Raw genomic sequence first — 26,449 nt, 5'->3', positions numbered from 1 at the left:
ATCTCTTAGCTTTGGTATTTTGATTATGATGTGTCTTGGTGTAGGTCTCTCTGAGTTCTTTTTTAATGGGGTTCTCTCTGCATCTTGAACCTATGTGACTCTTTCCTGCATAAATTTTGGGAAATTTTCATCTATGATTTCTTCAAACAGTTTCTTTATTCCTTGTCTTTCTCTTCTCCTTCAGGAACCCCTATTATGCAGATATTGTTTCTCTTCATGTTGTCACAGAGCTCTCTTAGAGTTTCCTCAGACTTTTTGGTCCTCTTTTTTTTTTTTTTTTTTTTTTTTTTTGCTGTTTTGCTTCAGTGCTTTCGCTTATCTTGTCCTCTTAAGTTGCTGATTTTATCCTCTGCTTCATTCTGCCTGCTTTTAATTCCTTCTAGTGTAGTCTTCATTTCTGATATTATGTTTGTCATTTCTGTCTAGTTCTTCTTTATGATTTCTGTGTCCTTTTTGATGCTTACAGTATTTTTATTGAGGTGTTCATTAAGTTCATCCATTGTAGTTTTGAGATCCTTAAGCATTCTAACAATCATTATTTTATCCTCTGCATCCAGTAATTTGATTACTTCCGTTTCATCCAGGGCTTTTCTGAGGATTTGTCTTGTTGAAGTATATGACTTTTGTTTCTTTGCCTTCCCATTGTTCTGTGTATGGTTTGTAGGCTTATTCCCGTTGTGGTCTCCTTACCTAGTAGAGCTGCTTTGATGTCTTCACCACGTATTTTATTTTGATTTAACATTCTTTTAATATATTTTAATATTTTTTCTATTTTTTACATTGTTTTTTATGTTTTAGGCTAGGAAATGCTTATTTTATCACAAAAATAATTAAAATAATATATAAAAATACCTATGTACTGCAAAATCCTGCAATATAGCAAAAAATCAGTGATATGAAATTAGATATATACAATTTAAAAATCTGCGATACAGTGAGACTATGAAAAGTGGACCGCAATATGGTGGGGAATGACTGTAACATAACACAGTAATCATTTTTCCACTGGAAACCTTGTTGTTCCTGGGTTGAGACTTTAAAGACATTGTTAGTTTAACATAGGCTAAGAATAAAAATTGAATAGAATTTTTGCACATATTATTCAAAAATGTTTTTAATAGAATATCCCATCCAATCAATCATAGAGAAATTATATCTACACAGTCTGAATTTTCCATAACAATGCTGATTCCAAGTGTTTAATTTTTGGTTAGAAAATATGATGACTATAACTACAGAGTACATATTTCCAGTGAATAAAATACAGTATTTATATCTTGTTATGAGACATAAAAATGAAGTAGCAAGAATTCAGACTATAAGAAAACATTGGCCCTGACCGATTGGCTCAGTGGTAGAGCATCGGCTTGGCATGTGGATGTCCCAGGTTCGTTCGATTCCCGATCAGGGCACACAGGAGAAGCAACCATCTGCTTCTCCATCCCTCACCCTCTCCCTCTATCTCTCTTCCCCTCCCACAGCTATGGCTCAGGCACTAAGGATGGCTACAAGCTCTCACCTCAGGTGCTATAGCTCAGTTGCTGAACAATGGAGTAATGGCCCCAGATGGGCAGAGAATTACCTCATAGGGAGCTTGCCAAGTGGATCCAGGTCAAGGTGCATGCAGGAGTCTGTCTCCTTGCCTCCCTGCTTTTCACTTAAGGGGGAAAAAACCACACATAACCTCTACCCTCAGTTCAACTCTCCATTCAATCTCATAATCTTTTCATGATCCAAAGAAACCCCCAATACTTCCTCTCTAATGGAGATGTTTCAACATTTGCCTTAACTCCCTATCCAACTACTTTCCCTCTCACATTTGGTGAAGTTCTGATTAGCTTAGCTTGAGAGAATTACCCATTCATCAGCTGGGGAAGCAAAGGATGTCTAAATTATGAATGATGCCAAGACTGCACATAGGTAAAGTTACTCCTCCCAAAGTAAGGAGGGAATGTATGTTCATGGCCAAAGAATGCAAACTCCTTGTCATGGATATTTGACCCGTCATAACAAGGTACTGCATACTCTTCAGTATGCTCTTTTACCTCCACTTGCTTCACACCCCCCAGCAGTCACATGTGCCACCCACTTTGCCATCTATTTATTTTTTTACTATCATTGCCTACACTTAGCTTGGTCCTCTCCAGTTCAATTTTCAAGACCCTGTTCAATTACTATCTCTTTAGAAAGTCTTCTCTAATGCAAATTAACCACAAGACCCTCACATCTGTCTGAATGGCTATCATCAATAAATCAATAGACAAGTGTTGGTGAGAATGTAGAGAAAAGGGAACTCTCATGAACTGTTGGTGGAATGCAGACTGGTGCAGCTACTGTGGAAAGCAGTATGGATTTACCTCAGAATATAAAAATGGAACTGCCTTATGGCCCAGTAATTCCACTTCTGGGAATATATCTGAAGAAACCTGAAACACAAATTTGAAAAAATACATGCACCCTTATGTTCAATGCAGCATTATTTGTAATAGCCAAGATCTGGAAACAGCCCAAGTGCCCACCAGTAGATGAATGGATAAAAAAATCTATGATACATTTATACAATGGAATACTACTTGGCCATAAAAAAGAAGGAAATCTCACCTTTTGCAACAGCATGGATGACATGGAGAGTATTATGCTAAATGAAATAAGCCAGTCAGAGAAACACAAGTGTCATATGATTTCACTTATATGTGAAATCTAATAAACAAAATAGACTTACAAACAAAACAGATTCATAGATAGGAAGAACAGACTGACAGCTGTCAGAGGGGATGGTGTTTGGGGGAATGGGTAAAAAAGGATAAAGAAATTAAGCAAAGAAAAAAAAACATAGACACAGACAACAGTGTGGTGATTACAAGAAAGAAAGGGTGGTGGGGGAGATAAAAGAGGGAAAGAAGGGTTAAATGGTGATAAAAGGAGACTTGACATGGGGTGGTGAGAACACACACTATAATATACAGATGGTGTATCATAGAATTGTACACCTGATGGCGCAGTGGATAAAGCATTGACCTGGAACACAGAGGTCACCAGTTTGATACCCTGGGCTTGCCTGGTCAAGGCACACATGGGAGTTGATTCTTCCTGCTTCTCCTCCATTCCTCTCTCTAAAATTAAATTTTTAAAAAAATTTAAAAAAGAGAATTGTACACCTGAAACCTATATAATTTTATTAATCAATGTCATCCCAATAGTTTTTTTGTTGTTGTTGTTTTTAAGGAAAGTCTTCCCTGACAACTCTTTCTCCCTTGCTACCCCCCCGGGTTGGACACTCTTCTTACATGTTACCATACACCCATAGTTATCATGATACGTCAAATTGTCTGTGTACTTTCTTTCACCCCAAAGATTATAGGCTCCCTAAAGGCAGGACAATGTCTAAATTGCCTCACTAATCCTTGATGCTTAATGGAGCAGCAAAATTACAAAAGGCACTAAAGCTTACAGAATGCATAAAATGAGATCTATTACTTATTGATAACCCCTAGTCCATGCTGGGAAATAGCAAGTTCAAACTTTTCAATTATTTTAGGCTATTTACATTACCATATTGGTATTATGACATGACAATATTTTTCCATTCATGTAGCACATGAGGCCTGCTCCTGAGCTACAACTGGGTAACCTTAACCTCATCTTGTTGATGCTTATCAGCCTTAGACAGAGTAGAACAGCCTTTGTCAAGATAGCACATAAAATTATATTCTGTAGGCCTATGTGCTTGCAACACTGTCCAACAACTCATATCAGACTATTTGGTCTATCTAAAAGCTTTTCTGCATTCTAGTTTGTCACCATTTTACCTTCCAGTGTACACTGGCATTATGGGCTAGCAATGCCTGCCTTGTTGAGTTAAACAGGAACATTATATATAAAGAATCTAGCACAGCGTTAATCAGAGTATGTTCTCCCTGATGACTTGAGCGTGACAAGGGGGAAGGACTTGTTCCTACTGTGCTGTGTGATACAGGACCCCTTGCAAAGTTTAAAAAAAAACAAACAGGATGTAGTAGGGATTGCTAGTCATCAGTCCAAATGCATGCCTCCCTTTTGGGAAGGAGATTTTATTGAGGGCAGAAAAGTGCTTAGGCCCTGGTCGGCTGGCTCAGTGTTAGAGCCTCAGCCAGGCAGCCTATGGATGTCCCAGCTTTGATTTCCATCAGGGTACACAGGAGAGGTGACCATCTGCTTCTCCATCGCCTCCCCACCCACCTGAGGCCATAGCTGACTGGTTCCAGTGCCATGAAGGGAGCCTTGCCTCAGGCACTAAAAATAGCTGTAGTGGGCCTGCCAGGTGGATCCTGATTGGGCCTATGGGGATGTCTGTCTCTGCTTCCCCTCTCTCACTAAATTAAAAAAAAAAAAAAAATAGCTGGGTTGCAAGCATGGCCCCATATGGGCCAGGTAGATCCCTGGTAGGGGGTGCATGTGGCAGTCTGTCTCTCTATCACCCCTCCTCTCATTTGGAAAAGAACAAAAAATAAAGAATGAAAAGTACTTATCGACTACATCTCCAGCTAGGTGAGGCCATATAGTTAAGTTTACATCCATAAGATGTGGGTAGAAGTTATTGGGTAGGGGTTTTTTTGGAAAATAAGGATGTGAGGGCTGGAGTTCCAACAACCATTTTGGCCCACGAGGTAGATTTGTGGGTGGAAGCCAAGCTGTGAAGATGATAAGGCAGAAAGAGTTTGGATCCCTGGGATACCTACTTAACACTTTCTTTAATGATAAAGAGTTCTGAAAAGCCTTATGGGTTTAGAATATAAACATTTTGGGGTTTCTCCTACATGTCCGGCAGGTACCGAGTGCCTGCGGGGCCATCCCTAGGCGCTCCGGGACTGGTCCTTGGGGACATGCCGGGACCAGCTGAAATTGAGGTGGACAGAAAGCGTCAGTTCAGGATAGCATGAGCAGTACAAAGGCAGGAGACTGGCACTAACTTCCCCTCCGGTGGGAAAGGCGGGCCAAACCACGGACTCTTCTTCTTCCACCGACCCCCGAGCCTGGTGTCGGAGGGCAGCGGGAGTCAGAGCCGGATCCGCGCTCCCCGCAGCGGGGCAGAACCGGCCCGCGCCCCGTCACCCCGTGCCGCCCTTGCGCAGCCCACCACTCCCTCACGCCTTGGTCTGCCTGCGCCCCCTCACTGCAGGCCGCCCTCGGAGCCCAGACCCTCAGGTTCCCCACGACCTCAGACCGCGCCAGCCTCCCACTCTGAAAGCACCCAGAACCCCTGGTTGCATCACGATCGCCACAGGCTGCCATTGGCCGGTGCGCGTCACGTGCGGCAGCGCGGGCGCGGCGGCGATTGGGGTGGGCGGGGACGTCGGAGGAGCGGCTGCTCTGCCGGGAGCCGCGGGCCGCGGGCCGCGGTGGGTCGTCTGCGCGTTGGGCGTTTGTCTGTGGCTGGGTGAGGCCCCGAGGGGCGGCGGTGCTGCCCGTTCCGCGGAGGGCGGGCCGGACCGCGCTGGCCTGAGTTCACAGCGCGGCCTGTGGGAGCACCGTCGGGCGGTGCTGGGATTGAGAAGCCGAGACGGAGGCGCCGACTGCGGCAGAGGCAGCGGCCCCGGGGTTCCCGGTCTTCCAGATGTCCGGCTTCTACGCGGTGAGCGCTGGGGTCGCTTCGCTGACAGAAGGGGGGTACCAACATTAGAAAACCAGGAGCTTCCAGGTGAGGCTAGGGATCCAGAGGAGACGTTTGTGACTGATGTAGACCCAGTGCTGCCCTCGCTTAGGTGTAACCTGACCAGGTCACCTCTCTAGGACTTTGTTCAGTGCTCACATTCTTGGGGACACAAAGGGCTTAGACAATACAGTGGCCCGTGTCCTGAAGGCTGCAGGACATAGCAGATGTGTAGTCTTTCAGTGACTTTTTAATGTCCCGGGAGCTGGTAGATTAAGAGAGAAATGTGTAGAAAGGCTTCTGGGGGAGGGGGGTGATGAGAAAAAGGTGCGAAAACTGCTTTAGGAGCAGAGAAACAGAGGTTCCTGCCTAGTTATCTGTACAGTAAGGCATTAAAGGAAAGTAGCACTCACACACGTAAGTACACACAACTTTACTTCATCTTCACAACAAGGTAAGCATGAAAAAAACAGGGTTTGGGTGTCTTGCTGCAGTCAGCGCTATTACAAGAAAGCACTGAGACGGACACCCAAGTCTGCATGGCTCCAAGCCCACCCACTTAGCATGTTGTCTCAGCCTCCAGCCCTGTTGTGTTGAAACCTATTTGTGCACAAGAATAAAACCTTGTGACTTTGAAGAGATGCAGGTTTCCAGCCCCTACTCCCCCCTTGAGAAATGTGGATTTAGGAGCTGGGACCAGGCCTGAGAATCTGCATTTTAACTATATTCCTAAGCGATTCCATTTTGGTGATCTAGGGAGCATTTTGAGAACAACTACTGTAGTCTAATTTACTACCCGGTCCTTGTGGAGTTTTACCCAGGGGACTCAATTTCCCTCCCTGAGCAGAGATTCCATCTCCTCCTCCAGATGAATGAGTGACCAAGCTTGAGAGGAAATCCTTTGTTGGTAGAAGCCAAGGCTGATGAGATAGCACTTCCCACTGCTGGAAATACCATGAAAAAGTTTAAAAACCACAGTTCATCCATAAATGCCACAGAATTATTTTTATGTTCTGTTGTACTGTTTTATTAATTAACAATCTCCCTATTGTTAATCACATAGATTGTTCAGGTTCACCAAATTTAGAAAATTCTTCTGAGAGATGGTCTTGAACTTTAAATTCCAATTGGAAATCTGAAAACTGTCCTGTGAAGATAAATCTTCAATCACAGTTCTGTTAAAGCATATGTCTTCCTTTTTCCAAACTAAAAATGCCTCAAAGGCTGAAGATGTTTAGTTCTAAAGTAAGTGGTATAGTGCGTTTGAAAATATATACATTAAAAGGTTTCTTTTCTAGTGACTTTATCTGTTTCTCATATCACTTCAACCTCACCAAAAGATACATTTTTAAATTATTTGATTTACTTACATATTTTCTGTTTTAAAAACTATATAAATTGAGTAATCTAAACATTTCTTTGCAAATAATAACTGTCATTTAATGCACTTAGTGTGTGTTACTGGAAAAAGTTATGTATCTATTTTTCTAGTTCTTGTAGAGAGAACATGAAATAGAAGAAATAAAGTGGGCTTTGGTTTAAGAAAGAACTGTTGTTCTAATCTCAATTACAACACTTTTTTGACCTGGAGCCAATGATTTCCTCTCTGATTTTCACTTTGCTCAAATTTAAGATGGGAACAATGCCTCCAGGGTTTTATTTAAGATAACATGTCTGAAACCCTGGTAGAGTAAGTACAACTATTTTTCTAGCATTAGTTCTTCTCCTTCACTCTTTAGAGCAAATTTGTGAATTCCAACCCTGGTGTAATATTTAAGGTCATTTTCACTTCCAAAAAGAGGCAACTTTTTTGAGGATCTACTATATATGAAAGCAGTTTTTAAAATTCATAAAAATAAAGATACAGCTTTTAAAAATATTTTTGAGAAATCTAAGGACTATCTACCTCTTTATCATATTTTGCTCTCTATGACCAAAATCATCCATTTGTTAATTCAGTAATTACTTATGAACACTTGTTAATGCCAGGTACTATGTTAGATGTAGAGGATAGGTCCCTGATCTTACAGAAATTATGTAGGAAAAAGACAATAAACAGGAAAACAAGATAATTACTGGTTGTGATAAATGTTTGAACAATAAAAATATAAAGTGAATGTTAACATGGCAAGGAAATGTGTTCTTCACTGAGTGTGACTTGCAACAAAATATTGGTTTGAAAATTCTCTTTAATTCAAGTCTCAGTTAAGATTGTGTAAGTAGGTTCTGTATCAGAAGATAGGAAACTTAAGGAAAATAGTCGCAGCTCAAGTTTTTCTAGGTCTGAAATACTGTCTACAATTGATACAAGAGATACAGTTTCCATAAAAATATCAATGCTTTCATAGTCCTTTGGCTTAATTTCTAGGAAGTTATAATCTTATTTTTCTTGGAAATCATTTCCTTTAATAACAGTTAGGATGGGCACCTAGTTTGGTAGTAAATTATGTAAAAAAAAAAAATCCCTCATTGATTTTTGTAAAATTTATTGATTCTTAAGCCTTGGGGAATTTTAACACAAACAATGAGTATGGACTGACCATTAAAACAGGTCTATGTGAGACAACTAGCTCAGTAACCTTAGACATAGTAATTTATGTCCATCTCTTAATTTTTCTCATTGATCAAACAGTGATCAGTCAAATCACAGCCAATTGAACACATTAAATTTTTATTTTATTTTAAAATTAATTTTAGAGAGATAGGGGAAGGGAGAGAGACAGAGACAGAAACATTGATCTGTTCCAATATGTGCCCTGACCAGGGATTGAACCCACAACCTTTGTATATTAGGACGATGCTCCAACCAACAGAGCTATCCAGCCAGGGTGAACAGATTGGGTTTTTAAGGAAACTGAATTTTGGCTTGACCAGGCGGTGGTGCAGTGGATAGAGCATCAGCCTGGGACGCAGAGGACCCTCGTCAGAAACCCTGAGGTTGCCAGCTTGAACATGGGCTCATCTGGCTTGAGCGTGAGTTCACCAGCTTGAGCATAGGGTCCCCGGCTTGAGTGTGGGATCATCGACATGACCCCATGGTTACTGGCTTGAGCAAGGGGTCGCCCGCTCTGCTGTAGCCCTCCCCAACCCATCCCCTGGTCAAGGCACATATGAGAAAGCAATCAGTGAACAACTAAGGTGCCACATGAAGAATTGATGCTTCTCATCTCTCCTCCTTCCTGTCTGTCTGTCCCTGTCTGCTGTCCTCCCCCTGCTAAAAAAAAAAAAAAAAAAAAAAAAAAAAAAGAAACTGAATTTGGCAAGTGACTAGTTGTAATGATGAAGATTCAAAACTCCCTAACTACTTAAACTTGCATGAAAAAAAATAACTTAAAAATATTAAATAGGATTCTGCTTTGCCTTTTTGTTTTTTTAATTCAGTGAGAGGAGGGGAGGCAGAGAGACAGACTCCTACATGCACCCCAACTGGGATCTACCCGGCAAGCCCACAGGGGATGATGCTCTCTCCACTGGGGTGTTGCTCTGTTGCTCAGCAACTGAGCTCTTCTTAGTTCAGAATCTGAGGCCATAGAGCCATCCTCAGCATCTGGAGCCAACTTGTCCAATTGAGCCATGGCTGCAGGAAAGGAAGGGGGATGGGGGAGAATGAGAGGGGAGGGGTGGAGAAGCAGATAAATACTTCTCAGAGGGAAGGGTGGAGAAGCAGATGAACGTTTCTCCGCTTCTCCTGTGTGTTCTGACCAGGCATTGAACCTGAGACATCCACTTGCGGAGCCAACTCTCTACCACTGAGCCAACTGGCCAGGGCCTAGCATTTTCTTAGTTATTAATCATATGTTTTGGCTATCTAATTAAATATTTGGACATTACTTTTTTGTCATGGTTTAAAGTCTAACATTTGTTCTTATCTGGTGGTAAACCATATGATTTTAATTCATAACCCTTTGAGTGGCAGTTTCTACCACAAGGTGATCACCTAACCTCATTCTCGCTTCTATGAAAGAACATTTTCTCTCTTTGTGCTTTCTGTGTGGGCATGAATAAGTATCAATCTCTGGATTAGACTTTTCGTCTGGATGCTGCAGTGTTTGTAGCACAAGGAGTTGGCTATTGCAGGTGGAGGATAGTTAGGAGAAGGTCCACAAATCATTTATTTACTTGAGGGAAACAAAAGCATGCCGTTTTGGTCTTTGAGTCATTTCTGTTCACAACACAGTTCAAGTGGCATCCTATCCTTTAAAAGGGAAGTTGTCTGGCCTTATATATATGACTTGGGACTTTATTTCCTTAAAATGTTTGAGCACTTGCTGTGTGCCAGGCATTGTAATGGATTAAATGGATCTATTACAGTAGATTCAGTGGCAAATCCTTATATGGTTTAGAAGAGACATGTGATCTTAGTTACTCATGGAAACATTTTTTCATTTAGAATCATGTCTTTACAAAGTCACCTTTGATAAGTTACTTTTATAGCTTATCTTTATAAGGATTCTTTGGTCCCTATTCTGGTCCCCACCCTGGAGGAAAATTCACTCCTCTGCTCCTTTCCTTTCTTAATTCTGATCCCCTCTGTCCCCCAATAGCCACCCTCCCAGCCCCACCTAGAGAAGGATTCCCTTGGGGGAGTCTATAGTCAGTTACACATAGTTAACATTTTAAGCTGTCTTTTCACACCTTTTCAGTCATTCCTTCAGAATTTTTATGTTTTACTTCATTGACTCAAGGCAAAGCATCGAGAGTAGAATTGGGAGGTTTTGGAGTAATATAGGAAAAGAAAATCATATGCTGGAATTCTTTCTCAGGTGGAGATACCCAAATAAAAATGTGTTTAGACTTGAGTAATATACATTCAAGTTTAAAATGTTTGTGCTCCAAAGAAAATGACCCAATTTTTAAACTCTATTTTGCCTTTTATATGCTATCTCAAACTTTCTAGCAGTTTTATTATCTCTACTGCTAATATACAAATATATTTGACTATTAAATTATTCCTGTTTTGAAATACACAATATTTTTTACCTTTATTCTTAAGGTCTGATAGTCTATGAGAAGTTATATATGAATGACTCAGGCCACAGATTAAATTATATTAGATTTTTAAAACAATGTTGGGAATAGGTTTTTAAATGTAGCATTGGATACCTAAAAATCTATGTAGTAGTAACCAGTGCAGCTACAAAATTTTTGAAAATAGCAGTTTTGTTCCTACAAAAAGAAAATACTGAGGATAGACATTTAGAAAATACAATAAGCAATATATATAGATATATATAGAAATATTTATATAGATATATATATATCAAAACCTGAAAACACAATCCCACTACTGTTAATATTATATTAGTTTACTAATCTAATTTGCTTTTCTCTTAAGCTATCGTGGAGTCTATTTATAGTGGTCATATAAAATGGCAGCTCTCCTATGAGGGTTTTAACTATTGGTCATTTGAATTGAAATTTTGAAGCTATTTCATGAATGGATGAGCTTATTCCTGCTTTAAGGTCAAATTCTTTTATCCATCCGGTTTATAAACCATAGCAGATTTTTACTTTCCTTGGATCTCTACAGACATCTGGCTTGTCATGTGTATTGAAGGAATGGTATGAGTAACTCTTTCAGTTTGTTTTAGTCATCTGAGTAATAACAAAATAAGAAATAATATAAATAAGTATGGAAAATACAGAAACGTTATAAAGGAATAAAAGTCAACCATACTTGCATTATCAGCATTTTGGTCAATCTCTTTTAAGCCTATGAAAGAGATTTTTCTCTGCCTATTTATTTATACATACTCTGTATACAATTTTTGTATTTGATTTTCTTTAATAGATATGTTTTACCATTTTAAGTCAACTTTTAATAATTTAATGTGTTGCTGAAAAACTGTTCTGCAGCTAATGCCAGTGTCCATTTTTCCCTGCTCCTCCACCTGAGGTCTCCCGCAGGCTATGTTCTTCCTAGGTGCTGACCATCCTGATCTGGGTACTTTAGAATATTCCCTGTCATCATTGCTCTGATTTCTTCAACTAGTCTTATATTTCTGTACTTTATATTGGCAGTTTACCCAAACAAGCTTACCTTCACCAAGTCCTGGTGAGCACTACTACTGGACTGCTTTCCCTTTCTTCCTCATAGCTGAGTTCATTTCTCAGCCCCAGTGCTGACAAATACATTTCCTCCATTCTGTAAGTCTGTTTCCAAAGGTTCTAGCGTGCATCTAACTTAGCTTGCTTAATTTTGTCATAAAAGGCTTTACAAAATTAGTTGACACTAGTTCATTCTTTTTTTTGAACAAAAGCTCATTGAAAACAGAGATAAGCAGGACCACAGGGGAGGTTTTCTTCTCTCTGATTGGTTCTGTGTTTCCTGATACACATGGGAAAAATATTCTTGTTTAGATTATTTTCTTCTCTTCCATCTGATGCAAATGATTAGATATTTCAAACAAAGAATTGTGAATTTTTTTTTTGTATTTTTCTGAAGCTGGAAACGGGGAGAGACAGTCAGACAGACTCCCGCATGCGCCTGACCGGGATCCACCTGCACGTCCACCAGGGGCTACGCTCTGCCCACCAGGGGGCGATGCTCTGCCCCTCCAGGGCATCGCTCTGCCGCGACCAGAGCCACTCTAGCGCCTAGGGCAGAGGCCAAGGAGCCATCCCCAGCACCTGGGCCATCTTTGCTCCAATGGAGCCTTGGCTGCGGGAGGGGAAGAGAGAGACAGAGAGGAAGGAGGGGGGGTGGAGAAGCAAATGGGCGCTTCTCCTATGTGCCCTGGCCGGGAATCGAACCCAGGTCCCCCGCACGCCAGGCCGACGCTCTACCGCTGAGCCAACCGGCCAGGGCCAGAGTGGATTTTTAAAGTGTTAATACCCTTAATGGTCTAAATTCCTATAAAGAGATCATAGAATAATTATATTTTTAGCTTGTACGTTCCAGAGTCTTGTTTTATAATTGATTATTACATGGAAGGTGGTATACCTCCTTGATAGACAAGTAAAACTTTAAATTTCTTCACATTTGTGAAGATGGAAATAAAATTGAAATATTTTTCTTTATATTAAATTTCAGACTTTTAAATTTTATCTTTTTTTAAAAAATACTAACTTTTTTAGGTGGTGGTTATAACAGCATGGAATGGAGGTAATTAATATCACATTTGCCATGTAAATGGTGAAGTTTATTGGTTTCAGCAGAGAGAATCCTGTTGTATTGGGCATTTGGGGAAGAGCTCTTAATGTATATTAATCACTAACTATGTGCCAGACATTGAACCCAAGTCAGCCTGTTACTGTATCTACTTCTTCATTCCCAAGCTTGTCCTTCAGGTCATACGAACACCTCTGACTCTTTTTCACACAATCCTTTAAATATTTGAATTCATTATTTCTTGAGTATATGCTTTCATTCTTTCTACCAGACAGATACCCTTTTTTTTTTTCATATTTATTTATTTATTTATTTATTTATTTATTTATTTACAGAGACAGAGAGAGAGTCAGAGTGAGGGATAGACAGGGACAGACAGACAGGAACGTAGAGATGAGAAGCATCAATCATTAGTTTTTCGTTGCGCATTGCGACACCTTAGTTGTTCATTGATTGCTTTCTCATACGTGCCTAAACCCGCAGGCCTTCAGCAGACTGAGTAAGCCCTTGCTTACACCAGCAACCTTGGGTCCAAGCTGGTGAATTTTTGCTCAAACCAGATGAGCCCACGCTCAAGCTGGCGACCTTGGGGTCTCAAACCTGGGTCTTATGCATCCCAGTCTGACGCTCTATCCACTGCGCCACCGCCTGGTCAGGCCAGATACCCTTTTGAAGGTCAGATACTATTATTATACAGTGTGTCCGTAAAGTCATGGTGCACTTTTGACTGGTCACAGGAAAGCAGCAAAAGATGATAGAAATGTGAAATCTGCACCAAATAAAAAGAAAACTCTCCCAGTTTCATACCTATTCAGTGCAGTTCCATGTGGGCTCACGCACAGATTTTTTAGGACTCCTTAGGTAGCTATCCCGTATAGCCTCTACAGACTCGTCACTGACTGAGCCTACCAGAACGGGGTTTCTCCACCAAACTGCCGGTTTCCTTCAACTGCTTATCCCACCGAGTAATGTTATTCATGTGGTGACACTCGTTACAAACATTCTGATATTCACGTTGCAGTTTGGTCACGGATTCGAATTTAGCGAGCCACAGAACACACTGAACTTTCCTCTGTACCGTCCACATCTCAACTGGCGTGGCCGTGGGCTGCCCCGCTGTATACATGGTGTTAACGTCATCATCTGCGCAGGCACACATGCTGCCACATCATCCTACAGAAACTGGGAGGGTTTTCCTTTTATTTGGTGCAGATTTCACATTTCTATTGTCTTTGTTGCTTTCCTGTGACCGGTCAAAAGTGCACCATGACTTTACGGACACACTGTATTTGTCCTTGTATTCCCTCATACCTCTCATAGTTCTTGGCACCTAGTAGGGGCTCAGGTATTTATATTGAATTGGACTGTAAAAGTATATAGTCCTTAACTCTCCTGGCCTCTTTCCCTGCAAACATACTCCAGTATGTCTGTCCCTTTGAAGCTACTATGTTCCTGGTATATTCTGTCTTCCTACTTTGAAAAAATATAGCTGCACAAGAACACAATTTTTTAAAGCTGGAAAATATCAAAGGTTACCTAATTTTATTATCATTGAACATGTCAAAGTTTTCTGTTACCAGACCATTACAACTTGTTGCTCAAATTATTCCATCTTTTGCCATTGGAAGCTCTTTCATTTGGCTTCTGTATGTATCCCTTTGACATATTCCCAGCAGTATGTGTTTTGAGCACCTCCTTACTTTCTAGGAGGTACTTTCTAGGAGCCATTATAGGTTGGACATGTCTGCCTCCTGCTGCCTCTGTCTGCTGGCTGCTTGTTGGGTTAGGCCCCTGAAAAAAACCTCTGATAGAGCCTAGAGCAGGGGTTGGGAACCTTTTTGGCTGAGAGAGCCATGAACACCTCATATTTTAAAATATAATTCCGAGAGAGCCATACAATATGTCATTTAGAGCCATAAATACAAGTAAATGTGTGCATTTTTTGTAAGACCAACACTTTTAAAGTACAATAAATCTCTGAATTCTTTTTCATAATGTTGTTATGCTGTTGCTAACCAATGATGAATAAAGTACTTCTTACCATTAATGTGACTTCTGGTGCTGCATGGTTTTGCTGATGGCTTTGTAGTCTGGTTGATATGTGGTGAGATTAAGCTTCATGCAGGCGTTGAGACTTCCATCCATTAAACGTGATCGTAGATTGGTCTTAACGTTCTTTAGATGTGAGAAAGACTGCTCACATGCATACATAGAGCCAAACATTGTCAGTACAGCAATACTCACGCTGCAGTGTGTGGTATGTGACAGGAAGCTCGTTCCAAGTTTTGACAATCAGCTGGTCCACGGGTTAAAGTTTTTTCATTTCTCCCCACTTGTGTTTGCTCGGCAACTCTGCTTGCTGTCGTGCAAGTCTTTCCAAATCTTCATTCAGTGACTTGAACTTATTCACCCACATGTCTGAAGCCTTCAGGTCAGCTGCTTATAGCTTAAAATCTCTGACAGAGACACCAGGGATGTAACTCAGGTTGACGCTGTCCACTGCACACTCATGTAGATGGGTGATGAACTTAAAAAGACTAGTGCGCTCACGAAATTCTCCAAAGCGTGCTTTGAATGACTGCAGGAGATTAGATGTGAAGCCTGCTAGCTGCTGGAGATCAAGATGTTGAGCAGGGTCACTTGCTGTGCATGCATCTTTAAACTCTCCCAGTTTTTCAGAGTATAGTAAACGACCTGTTTCAATGTCGGTGATGAAGAGTTCCAGCTTGTTTTCAAATGCAAACACTGCTTGTTGAAGGGATAAGACTGTATTTCCAATGCCTTGCATTTTCACATTGAGCTAGTTCAGATGTTCAGTCATGGCCACGAGATAGTAGAACTTCAGGAGCCACTCAGTGTTAGCTAACTCAGGATGCTCGATGTTTTTCATTTCAAGAAAAGTTGGAATTCCGCTCAGACAAGCCGCGAAACAGCTGAGCCCCTTCCCTCTTGACAACCAACGCACATTGCTGTGCAGAAGCAGACCAGGATAATTATTCCCAACTTCATCCAGCAGTGTTTTAAACTGTTGATCATTTAAAGCTCGGGCAACAATAAAGTTGAACACCCAAATGACCAGCGACATCATCTCACCAAGCTGCTCGCCCCACATCTAAGCACAAAGCGCCTCCTGATATAGGATGCAATGAAAATTTAGGATGGGTCTCTCTTCATGTTCACGAAGAAGCGCTACGAATCCTCTGTTTTTCCCCACCATGCACGGAGCACCATCAGTACACACCGAAATAAGTTTACCCATTGGTAGATTTTTTTTTTTTTTAGCGAACTCAGTGAAAGACTTAAATAAATCCTCCCCTCTTGTTGTCTCCTTCATAGGCAAAACAGCAAGACTTTCCTCACGTAGTGTGTCACCAACAGCATACCTTGCAATCAAGCTGTCGTGGGATAAATGGCTTACGTCTGTTGACTCATCCAAAGCGAGAGAAAAGAATGGTGCTGCATTTACATTCTTCACTTGTGTTGCCTCAGTTTGATTTGCCATCATGATGGTACGATCGTGAACAGTTCTTGCCGACAGAAGCATGTCGTTTTATTCGTTTGATAATCTTGTCTTTATTCAAAAAGTCATCAAAAACTTCATTGGCAACATCAAGCATGAATGTTTTGGCATACTCCCCATCTTTGAATGGCTTTTCGTTTCTCACAATTGCTAAAGTACCAACAAAGCTAGCCGAATTCCAGTCACCTTGTTGGGTCCAAACATGGAGTTGCTGCTGGCTAGCTTGCACTCTGCACAGTAGCTCTTGACATGCTTTCTTCCTGCTGTCCCCCGCTGGATATTTTGATGTAAATGTAGTATGGTGTGTGTCGAAGTGCCGCTTTATATTTGACCGTTTCATCAATGCAATCTTATTATTGCATAATAGACACACTGCAGAACCTGCTCTCTCCACAAAGGCCAATTCCTCTGTCCATTCCTGCCGAAAAGTATAATACTCTTCATCTTTTTTTCTTTTAGCCATCTTCTTCATCAAAAGAGTTTCTGCAGTTAGCTAGCTGGCTACTTGATTAAAAGGAGGGAAGTTTACTTCCTGACCTCACAATGACCCATGTACCTTACACATTATCCAATAAAAATTTGGTGTTGTCCTGGAGGACAGCTGTGATTGGCACTAGCCACCCGCAACCATGAACATGAGTAGTAAGAAATAAATGGATTATAATACATGAGAATGCTTTATATTTTTCTTTACATTTTTTTAATTTATTTATTTTAGAGAGGAGAGAGAGACAGAGAGAGAGAAGGGGGGAGGAGCTGGAAGCATCAACTCCCATATGTGCCTTGACCAGGCAAGCCCAGGGTTTTGAACCGGCAACCTCAGCATTTCCAGGTCAACGCTTTATCCACTGCACCACCACAGGTCAGGCTATTTTATATTTTTAATGTTATTATATTTTTATTAAAGATTTGTCTGTGAGCCAGATGCAGCCATCAAAAGAGCCACATCTGGCTTGCAAGCAATAGGTTCCTGACCCCTGGCCTAGAGACTGGGGCAATATAGGGATTAGTAAAGGTGGTGGGTGCACCAGGACCCCAGGTGTCAGTCTATTCTGACTTTTTTCAGACCTCTGTAGGGTATAGCCACTGAAGACTGCTGGATGTGTAGCCTCTGAAACCCAGAGATTTGGTTTGCCCACAGTCTGGACAGTTTCTACTTAATCTTCTGTGAGGTGAAACACCAGTTGTATTCTTGGGAAAGTGGAGAGAAAAGCTCCAATTTCAACGTTAGACGGCTGAGTCACTGTTACCTCCCTACTTCTCACCAAGGCTGCTTAGTTCTCAGCAGGGTCCAATTTCCATACTGTGGAGCAAGAGATTCCTGAGGGTGGGTGTGGGGCAGCTGTGTTAGGCTTGCTTGCAGGTTTACCAGCTGCAAGCACTTTGCTTGATTAGTGTGTAAGCACATGGAGGAGGCACGTGTGCATGGCCTATATAAGGCTATGGGTGCTTCCCCTGTGCAGGGATTCTCTCAGATCTCTCTTCTGCCACTGTAAGGTGTGATTTTCCTTGCTCTCTTGCCCTTACTGCAAACAGCAGATTTTCCTTTGTTTATTCACTCTTTCCCTTTTATTGTTTATTTTCTCACCTGTCTTTGCAAGTCTCCAATAAACAGGTATGGCTCAACACTTTCCATTTCCGCAGTTTCTCTTCCGTCTACCCGAATCCAATGTGAACTTGCCTGGCCTCAGCCACCACCAACATTACATCTGCAGGATTACATCAACATTACATTATAGTCGGCAGGATTCAGAGCAGATCAGTACGGAGCTGCTGACACCCTTGAAGGGTGGGGTGGAGGAGTGGTCACTGTTCTCCAGCATATGGTTCTCTGTCACTGTCCTTTTGGTTGCTATAGGCTGGGTGTTTTTTACAGCCCTGCAAGAAGAAACCAAGAGCTTTATGTGAGAGGCGGCCCCAGGTCAAAAGCTCCAGGGAGAGCTGCGGACTGAGTGGCAACAACGGCACGAGCTGGAACAGTCACTGGAAAAAGAGCTGTGGATCCGAGAATTGCAAGTCAGACTGCAGGCTGAGAACCAGCGACGGTGTGAACTGGATGCAGCACTGGAGAGAGAGGCCAACTGGATCCGAGAGTTGCATTGTGAGGTGCAGGCTGAACACCAACAGCACCTAGAACTGGAGCTGTCTCTGGAGAAGGAATTGCAGGGGTTTGCAAGTTGCAGTTTGCCCTGGAAGCTGAACACTGGCAGCGACAGCTGTTGGAGAAACAACTGTGGGGTCAGGAGCTCGAGAGTCAAGTTCAGCAGCTCAAGAGTCAGCTACAGGCTGAGAGCCAGCAACTGCAGGAGCCTAAGCAGGTGTGGAAGACAAAGCTGCATTTCTGCTGACAGAGTGGCTCTGAGTCAGCGGGAGCAGGCGTTTCCGACTTTTCCTTTTCTGAGGGGGAGGCTTGGGCTGCAACTACCGTCTGGAGAATCAGAGCCTGGCTGGTGGTCACCAAGAAGGTAAAATCCCAGCAGCAAAGAGTCCCTTAGGGACAACCACAGCCTCCTCCACAGATACTGGAGCACTCTGTGGTCCAACCCTACACCCAGGCAGAGCTGATGGAGTAGGGGACGCAATTCAGGCAGAAACCCATGGAACCTGTGAGAGCAGAACTGCAGGAAGTCTTGGGGTCCAGTCACCTATGCAACCTTAGAGTCAGGTGCAACTGGGGCTCAGGAGGCAGAACCTGAAGTCAGTCCCTACCAGGAGGGGCAAGTGCTCGTCCCCGAGGATGCCTGATATACTGATCCTTCCAGCAGGGGCCAGCTGGCCGAGTGGATGCCCACAGCCTTCCATCTGGCCACTGAGACTATTTGGATGGACACAGGTACTGGCCAAATCAGCCAGTGAAATAGAATTAAGAGCCGTATGGCTAGTTTCCCGTAATGAACCTTCACTAGTGATTTGCACCGACAGCTGGGCTATCTATCATGGATTGACCCTTTGGATTGCTACTTGGCACATTAACCAGTGGCTGGTAATGCACCATCTGCTATGGGATCAGGCCATGTGGCAGGACTTATGGGAAACAGGATACCAGAAACAGGTGTCAGTATACCATGTCACAGGTATTGCCCCTCTAGCCCATCCAGGGAATGATTAGGCAGACACTTTAGCAAGGGTGTGATGGTTGGATACTGTACCTGCAGGTGACATGGTGTAGTGGCTCCACCAGCATCTGCTCCATATGGGACAAAAAACTATGTGGGCTACTGTTAAGGCATGGAACTTGCCTGTGTCCTATGCAGAGGTACTTGCAGCCTGCGAGCAATGTGCAGTGTGTTCTGAGGAGCACCCACAGAGACAACTGACATTAGCTAGCCAGATCCAGAGAGGTCGTGTTCCACTGACACGGTGGCAGACAGAAACCATTAGACCCTTACCAAAGTCGGATGGGTACCAGTATGCAGTCACATGTGTAGATACTGCCACTGGTCTGCTTGCTGCCTACCCTGCCCATAACCCAGACCAAAGAGCAGTCATATAGGCTCTGGACTGCCTGAGTGCTGCGTACAGGTGGTTGCTGGTCCTTGAAAGTGACAATGGTACCCATTTCATGGGTTCTATTGTGAGGGAATGGGCTCAAGACCTATAGGTGTACTGGAAGTACCATGTCCCCTACCACGCACAGACTGCTGGTATCACTGAGTGGTATAATGGACTCTTAAAGTAGGGACTGCGACAGGAGGAGGGCACTAGCTCCCTTACTGAATGGATATGCCGGTTGTGGCCAGTACTCGGTACTCCAAATATTGAAAGAGAGACCTCGACCGGGATGGATGGGGGCAGCTCCAGTAGAGGTCCTCCGGCACTGGACAGCTGCTCCCATCCGGTTGCATATACACTCCAAGGCTTTGCTCAAGCCAGGTTTTGGACGGCAGGGCAACGTGCTTTTGTCTGCCCCAACAGCCCTCCTTAAAGGCCAGTGGCTTCAACAAACATGGCCCTGCACTGTACAGGCCTCCCACCTATGATGGGTGGCCTTGTTGGAACCATGGGGTAAGGGGCTAGAGGTGGACCTCTAGTTAACTCCTTGGGCAACCAGCTCCTGGCTGCCTAAGGTAGAAGTGTGTAATCCCGGAGTGCTCAGGGAGACAGCATTATTGTAAGGTATTTCCCCGCTGAGGAAGCAAGAAGAGCGTAGCTACCAAATGTGGAATAGCAAAAACTTTATTCAGAACGCATCCCGGACGAGGTTCTCTGGTTCACAAAACTGGCCAGAGAAGTCGCGCTGCCTCCCCTATTTGGGGATAATTTATAGCAGGGGTCCCCAAAGTTTTTACACAGGGGGTCAGTTACTGTCCCTCAGACCGTTGAAGGGCCGGACTATAAAAAAAAAACTATGAACAAATCCCTATGCACACTGCACATATCTTATTTTAAAGTAAAAAAACAAAACAGGAACAAATACAATATTTAAAATAAAGAACAAGTAAATTTAAATCAACAAACTGACTAGTATTTCAATGGGAACTATGGGCCTGCTTTTGGCTAATGAGATGGTCAATGTGCTCCTCTCACTGACCATCAATGAAAGAGGTACCCCTTCCGGAAGTGCAGCAGGGGCTGGATAAATGGCCTCAGGGGGCCACATGTGGCCCGCGGCCATAGTTTGGGGACCCCTGACTTATAGCATCAGTAGGGTGGGCGGGTTGAGATGAGGTGGCAAAATTTCATTGGCTGAGAGTCGTTCTTTTTCAAAGGGCTCCTGGGAAGTTTCTTTTGGTATACATGGATGTGGGCGGTTCCAGCCAAAGTTCCTGGGCCTGGTTCCTCACGTGACCTTCCCCCATTGCCAACCAACCTCACATTCCGACCTTTTATGTTAGATAGGGGCGCTGCTATTTGGCTACTTTCTGCTGTCTAGGGGCATCATGGGGAAGGGAGGTTGGAACGTGGTGGCTCTGAGGGGAGTCGCCTATATGGGTATAGGAACGTGGTTGGACGTAACTCAAGAAACCTCGCGGATGTGGTCCTGTAAGAATTTTAAAAAGAGGAGTAAATATGAGTAATATGCTGATAATTAGAAGAGGACCTAGGATAGGGGCAACCCAGGTGAGGATGGGTGACTGCCACCAGGAGTTAAGTAGGTTGTAGGAGGAGAGGTCCTTGTGCAGTTTCTCTTGTAGATGGCCAGCATTGAACAGCATTGCTTCCTGCTTTAACTCACTCTGGATGCAGGTTCCCGGTAGAGGGACAGGAGCAATAAAGGGATCTGCAGGGCCCAACCTTTTAGTTAGTCAGAGATGGGTAGGGCCCAGTGGTTCCAACTGCCAGCATTCCTGCATGGGGGAAAGCTTGAGGCGACAGACATGGTACCGAGGTGTTTGCCCTAGGAGCTCGGCTGCAGTAGGAGTAGTCAATATTACTATATGTGGTCCCATTCACCTGGGCCGTAGGGAGCCAGGCTGGAGCTCCCTCAGAAGAACCCTGTCTCCTGGGTGGAGGGGGACCGTTGGGTGTGCTTCATGTGGACCCCCTATGGGAGGAAGGGTCCGGTCCACGTGTTCCCTGAGAAGATGGCGGAGTAAAGAGAGAAATGGGAAGTAGGTGGCAAGAGGAGGGGCGTTTAGCTAAGAGAGCAAAGTTGGGAATTCAGTGTTGAAAGAAGCCTATTAGATCGAGGAAAAAAAGAATCTGAAGGAGTGCAAAAAGGGGATTCTGTCCAAACCGCAAGTCAGGAGTGGTGTGCGAAGGAGAAAAGAAGGGGTCCCATCCACTCCCATAACTGAGACCTGTGAGGGAACTAGAGGTCCAGAGTGTGATGGCAAAACAGAGAAGGTAGCCCCGTGTACACAAGAAATAAGATTGACTTGCCCGCTTCTGTAGCATTACCCTGGGGTCGACGAGGGTGATGGGGGTTGAGTCTGGGTTGTGTCAGTCGTCTGTGAGGCCTAGGAGTTTGAGCAATGGGCCCGCCTGGCTGGCTTGGCCTCCCATCTGGGTGGCTTGTCCTCCATATAGAGGCACTGAGGAAGTGCCTGTTGCTCAAAGGGGGCAATCGCTCTGCCAGTGACCAGGCTGTTTGCAGTTAAGGCAGGGCATAGCAGGGGTCCCCAAACTTTTTACACAGGGGGCCAGTTCACTGTCCCTCAGACTGTTGGAGAGCCGCCACATACAGTGCTCCTCTCACTGACCACCAGTGAAAGAGGTGCCCCTTCCGGAAGTGTGGCGGGGGCTGGATAAATGGCCTCGGGGCCGCATGCGGCCCGCGGGCCATAGTTTGGGGACGCCTGGCATAGTGGGTAGCCTCGGGCAGGAGCACTGCCAGGACCAGTGACCCTCTTTGCCACATTTAAAGCAAGCTTCTGGTGGGGTTCCTCTTTGCAGTCCGGACTTGGTCAGGCACCTCCTATGCCTTGCCCCTGTTGCTCTGCCGGCCTCAGGGCTGCCTCAAGAGTCTGGGTTTGGAGTGTTACCTTCTGCTGCATGCGAGTCTGGCGAGTAGCCTTGACCTTTTCCTCCCGACTTTAAATGCCATGTTCATCAGGTCTCAGATAGAGGTTCATGGCCTGAGAATAAGAGGAGGGGGGCTCCTAGGGAGCCTGGCACCCAGATCCAGCTGGAAATGCGGGAGCCAGAGGCAGGACAGCGCCAGGCCTTCCTACAAGAAGACCAAGGCTGGGCCGTGGGGTCAGGAGCCCTGCAAACCCGGGTGAGGGCCAATGGCCGGTGGAGGAGGGCCTGACAGGAGAGGGGCTTAAGAACACAGAGGAGAAGGGAGGGGCTCCTGGCCAGCAAAGAAGGGGGGCTTCCTGGAGGGAAGAGACCCAAGCGGAATAGGTCTGCAGAGGGACCAGAGAGGGGTCCCAAGAGAGGGGTGCCCCTGGGGGTTGGGCAGGAGGGGAAGAGAGTTCCTCAAGGGAGTCGGTGAAGGAGGAAAGATCAGGAGTGGAGGTTTCTCTGGCCAAAAAGGGCCTGTGCCATGTAGCAGGTGGCACAGAGATTAGGACGGGAGCACAAATACTAGAAGCCCTGAATGTAAGGGATCTCCAACCATTTCCCAGTTCTTTGGCAATCAATTGGTGAGGGTGTTAAAATCGAAAGGCCCTTCAGGAGGCCACCTGGTTCTATTATCCAGTGGGTTCTGTGGCCCGGCCACATCAGAGAAGATCAGTTTTTTCTTCTTTAGGGAGGGAGAGATTCCAGATAAGGCACTCCAGGAATGTTTTTGAGTCAGGTTTAGATTCCTGTGCCTCTATGGCCACCCTCAGCCTTGGGGGTATCAGAGACGAGAATTGGCATCCCGCAACTCAAGCTCTGGTCACCAGATGGTTAGGTAGAGTGGGTGTGTCCGGAACGCCTCCACAGGCACACATGCACTCAGAACGGATAAGAGGCCCCTGATGCAGCTGTGATTACGAACAGGGAGTCTCGGTGGAAAGAACTGAGGGGAGGCTGGAGGCAGGGGAGTTACTGCACCATGTGCCAAAGTGGGTGGGAGATCGGAGGTCCTGGTTCTTCCTCAGAAGGGAAGGGGAGAGGAGCTGTCCCAGCAGGCTTCAAGCTTCTCCCGGGTTTCTGCACCAAATATAAGGTATTTCCCCACCGAGGAAGAAAAGGCGTAGCCACCAAATGTGGAATAGCAAAAGCTTTATACAGAACGCATCCCAGACGAGGTTCTCTGGTCTGCAAAACGGGCTAGAGAAGTTGCGCTGCCTCCTCTATTTGGGGATAATTTATAGCATCGGTAGGGTAGGCGGGTTGATATGAGGTGGCAAAATTTCATTGGCTGCCAGTCGTTCTTTTTTAAAGGGCTCCTGGGAAGTTCCTTTTGGCACGCATGGGCGTAGGCGGTTCTAGCCAAAGTTCCTGGGCCTGGTTCCTCACGTGACCTTCCCCCATTGCCAACTGACCTCACAATTATGAAGGGCACTTTTTATAATTTCTTTATGACCCATAATGAATTCTTCCATTTTGCTGCACATTGAACCAGCAGATCCTGGAGTATTGGCCAATAAGGTTTGGTATGCCCGCCTGGAGCAGCCTCTGTTACCTGCTATTGTGCTGTCTGCAGACAGAACTCTGGCCTATATTCTGCCAGAAGGGAGAGAGTTGCCTATCTTGGTACTACTGACCACTCTATCGTTTTGCCTATAGCTGTGTTTTGTAATTCTGTTGCTCTAGACTATACTGTTTTGGGTTTTGTAATGTACCTCACTCCTCACACAGGGGCCATCATGGAAGAAACCTGTCACATAGATTGTGAGGCGAGCAGTCCTAAAGGGATAGAATGTGGGGCAGCTGTGTTAGGTTTGCTCGCAGGTTTACCAGCTGCAAGCCCTTTGCTTGATTAGTGCGTGAGAACTGGCAGAGGCACGTGTGCATGGCCTATATATAAGGCTACGGGTGCTGCCCCTGGGCAGCGATTCTCCCAGTTCACTCTCCCACCACTGTGAGGTGCGGTTTTCCTTGCTTCCTTGCCCTTACTGTGAATAGCAGATTTCCCTTTGTTTATTCGCCCTTTCCCTTTTGTTGTTTATTTGCTCGCCTGTCTTTGCGAGCCTCTAATAAACGGGTATGGCCTGACCTTCTCCAGCTCTGCACTTTCTCTACCTTCTGCCCGAATCCAATGTTAACCTGCCTGGCCGCGGCCTCCGGCATTACAGTGGGGCAGTTGCTTTCCCCCAAGCTATTGCTGCACAGAGGCGACTGCTTTGCCTAAGGAAATTGGGAACTGTGGTATTGGAGAATAACTCAGCAGAGGGATTCTGGTGTCTCTTCCGAAGGCCACCAATTTCACATTCTTCTGAGGCAACTCTAGTCCTCTCAGCCCTCCCTCTACTGGAGCCCAGGGTAAGTGGCTGTGAATGAAAGTTTCTGCGTTGACCCTTTAAGAGAGTGCCTGCATCTCTGAGATCTCCCATGTCTCTCTTGAAGACAGAAACATCACCTCTTTTCACAGTCAAATGCTGTGTGCACTTGTAATGCTGGTGGCTGAGGCCAGGCAGATTCGCATCGGATTCAGGCAGATAGTAGAGACACTGCAGAGCCAGAAAGTGTCAGGCCATAACCGCTTATTGGAGACAAGCAAAGACAGGTGAGCAAATAAACAATAAAAGGAAAAGAGCTAATAAAGGAAAATCTGCTATTCACAGTAAGGGCAAGGGAGCAAGGAAAACCACACCGCACGGTAGCAGGAGAGCAATCTGGGAGAATCGCTGCCCAGGGGAAGCACTCATAGCCTTATATAGGCCACGCACATGGGCGTCTGCCACGTGCTCACGCACTAATCAAGCAAAACGCTTGCAGCTGGCAAACCTGCGAGCAAGCCTAACACAGCTGCCCCACAGCACCCCTCTTCTAGTCTCTGGTGCTCTAGGCTGTGGTGTCCAGCTTGGGGATTAGGACCCACAGCTCTCAGGGCAAACCTCCCCATAGCTAATATACGTATCCCTTTGGACCCTCAGTCCCCACTTGCTCCTGGGAGCAGGAACAACCCTTTTCTCATCTCTGTCCTTTCTACCAGTCTCCATGTGCTGCTTCTGTGACTCCTTGGTTATAGACTCCTCTTCATTTCAGGATGATTGTTCTTAAATTTAGTTGTAACTCCAGTTTGGTCCTAGGGGGTGGCAATTGGAATGTCCACCTATACCATCACCATCTTAGAATCCTTCTGCAGTTGTCTCTTAAAACAGGTCAAGAAAAGAGTTATATTTAAATGTATTTTTATAATACTTTCTTAGTTAGGTTTTTGGTCTTTGTGTGGATTTGAGTTACCCTTTTTAGTGTTTTTTATTTCAGCTGAAGGAAACCCTTTCATGTATCTTATAGGGCAGTTTATGTTAGCAACAAATACTCTCAGGTTTGTCTTTATTATTTGTTTTTAAATTTGGAAATGTCTTAAATTCTTCTTATTTTGCAAGAAGAGTGTAGCTGGATATACAATTCTTGTTTGAACATCTGTTTCTTTCAACACTTAGTAGTCATCTCACTGTCTTTCACCTTTTCTGATGAGGTGCCTCCCCTACAGTATGTTTACAGTTGTATTCTGGGTTACAACTTCCTCAGTTCAGTTTAGTTGCCTCTTTATTTTTTTTCTTTACTTATTGCTTTCTTCCAAAAGTTTACTGAGATAATTAGTCCATTGATAACCTCTCCCTACTTTTGAGGCCAGTGGCCATGGCCATTGTCATGCAGGTTCCCATTGGATTCGGGCAGACAGTAAAAGAACTGTGGAGCC

The 26,449-nt window shown here is 44.4% G+C and overlaps 1 protein-coding gene across 1 annotated transcript in view; it reads left to right on the top strand.

Annotated features, from left to right (window-relative positions):
- Window positions 1-5,375: 5,375 nt before the first annotated feature.
- PTPDC1 (protein tyrosine phosphatase domain containing 1) overlaps window positions 5,376-26,449 on the top strand; it is a 99,032-nt gene continuing 77,958 nt past the window's right edge. The window contains exon 1 of the mRNA XM_066257435.1: window positions 5,376-5,611. Within this exon, the coding sequence (XP_066113532.1) occupies window positions 5,594-5,611 (18 nt within the window). The 5' untranslated portion in view covers window positions 5,376-5,593. The remainder of the gene's footprint in view (window positions 5,612-26,449) is intronic.

The sequence above is a fragment of the Saccopteryx bilineata genome, chromosome 2, assembly GCF_036850765.1.
Source record: "Saccopteryx bilineata isolate mSacBil1 chromosome 2, mSacBil1_pri_phased_curated, whole genome shotgun sequence".
Taxonomy (NCBI): domain Eukaryota; kingdom Metazoa; phylum Chordata; class Mammalia; order Chiroptera; family Emballonuridae; genus Saccopteryx; species Saccopteryx bilineata.
The sequence above is the reverse complement of the archived record's forward strand: the minus strand, read 5'-3'. Positions and strand labels throughout refer to the sequence as shown.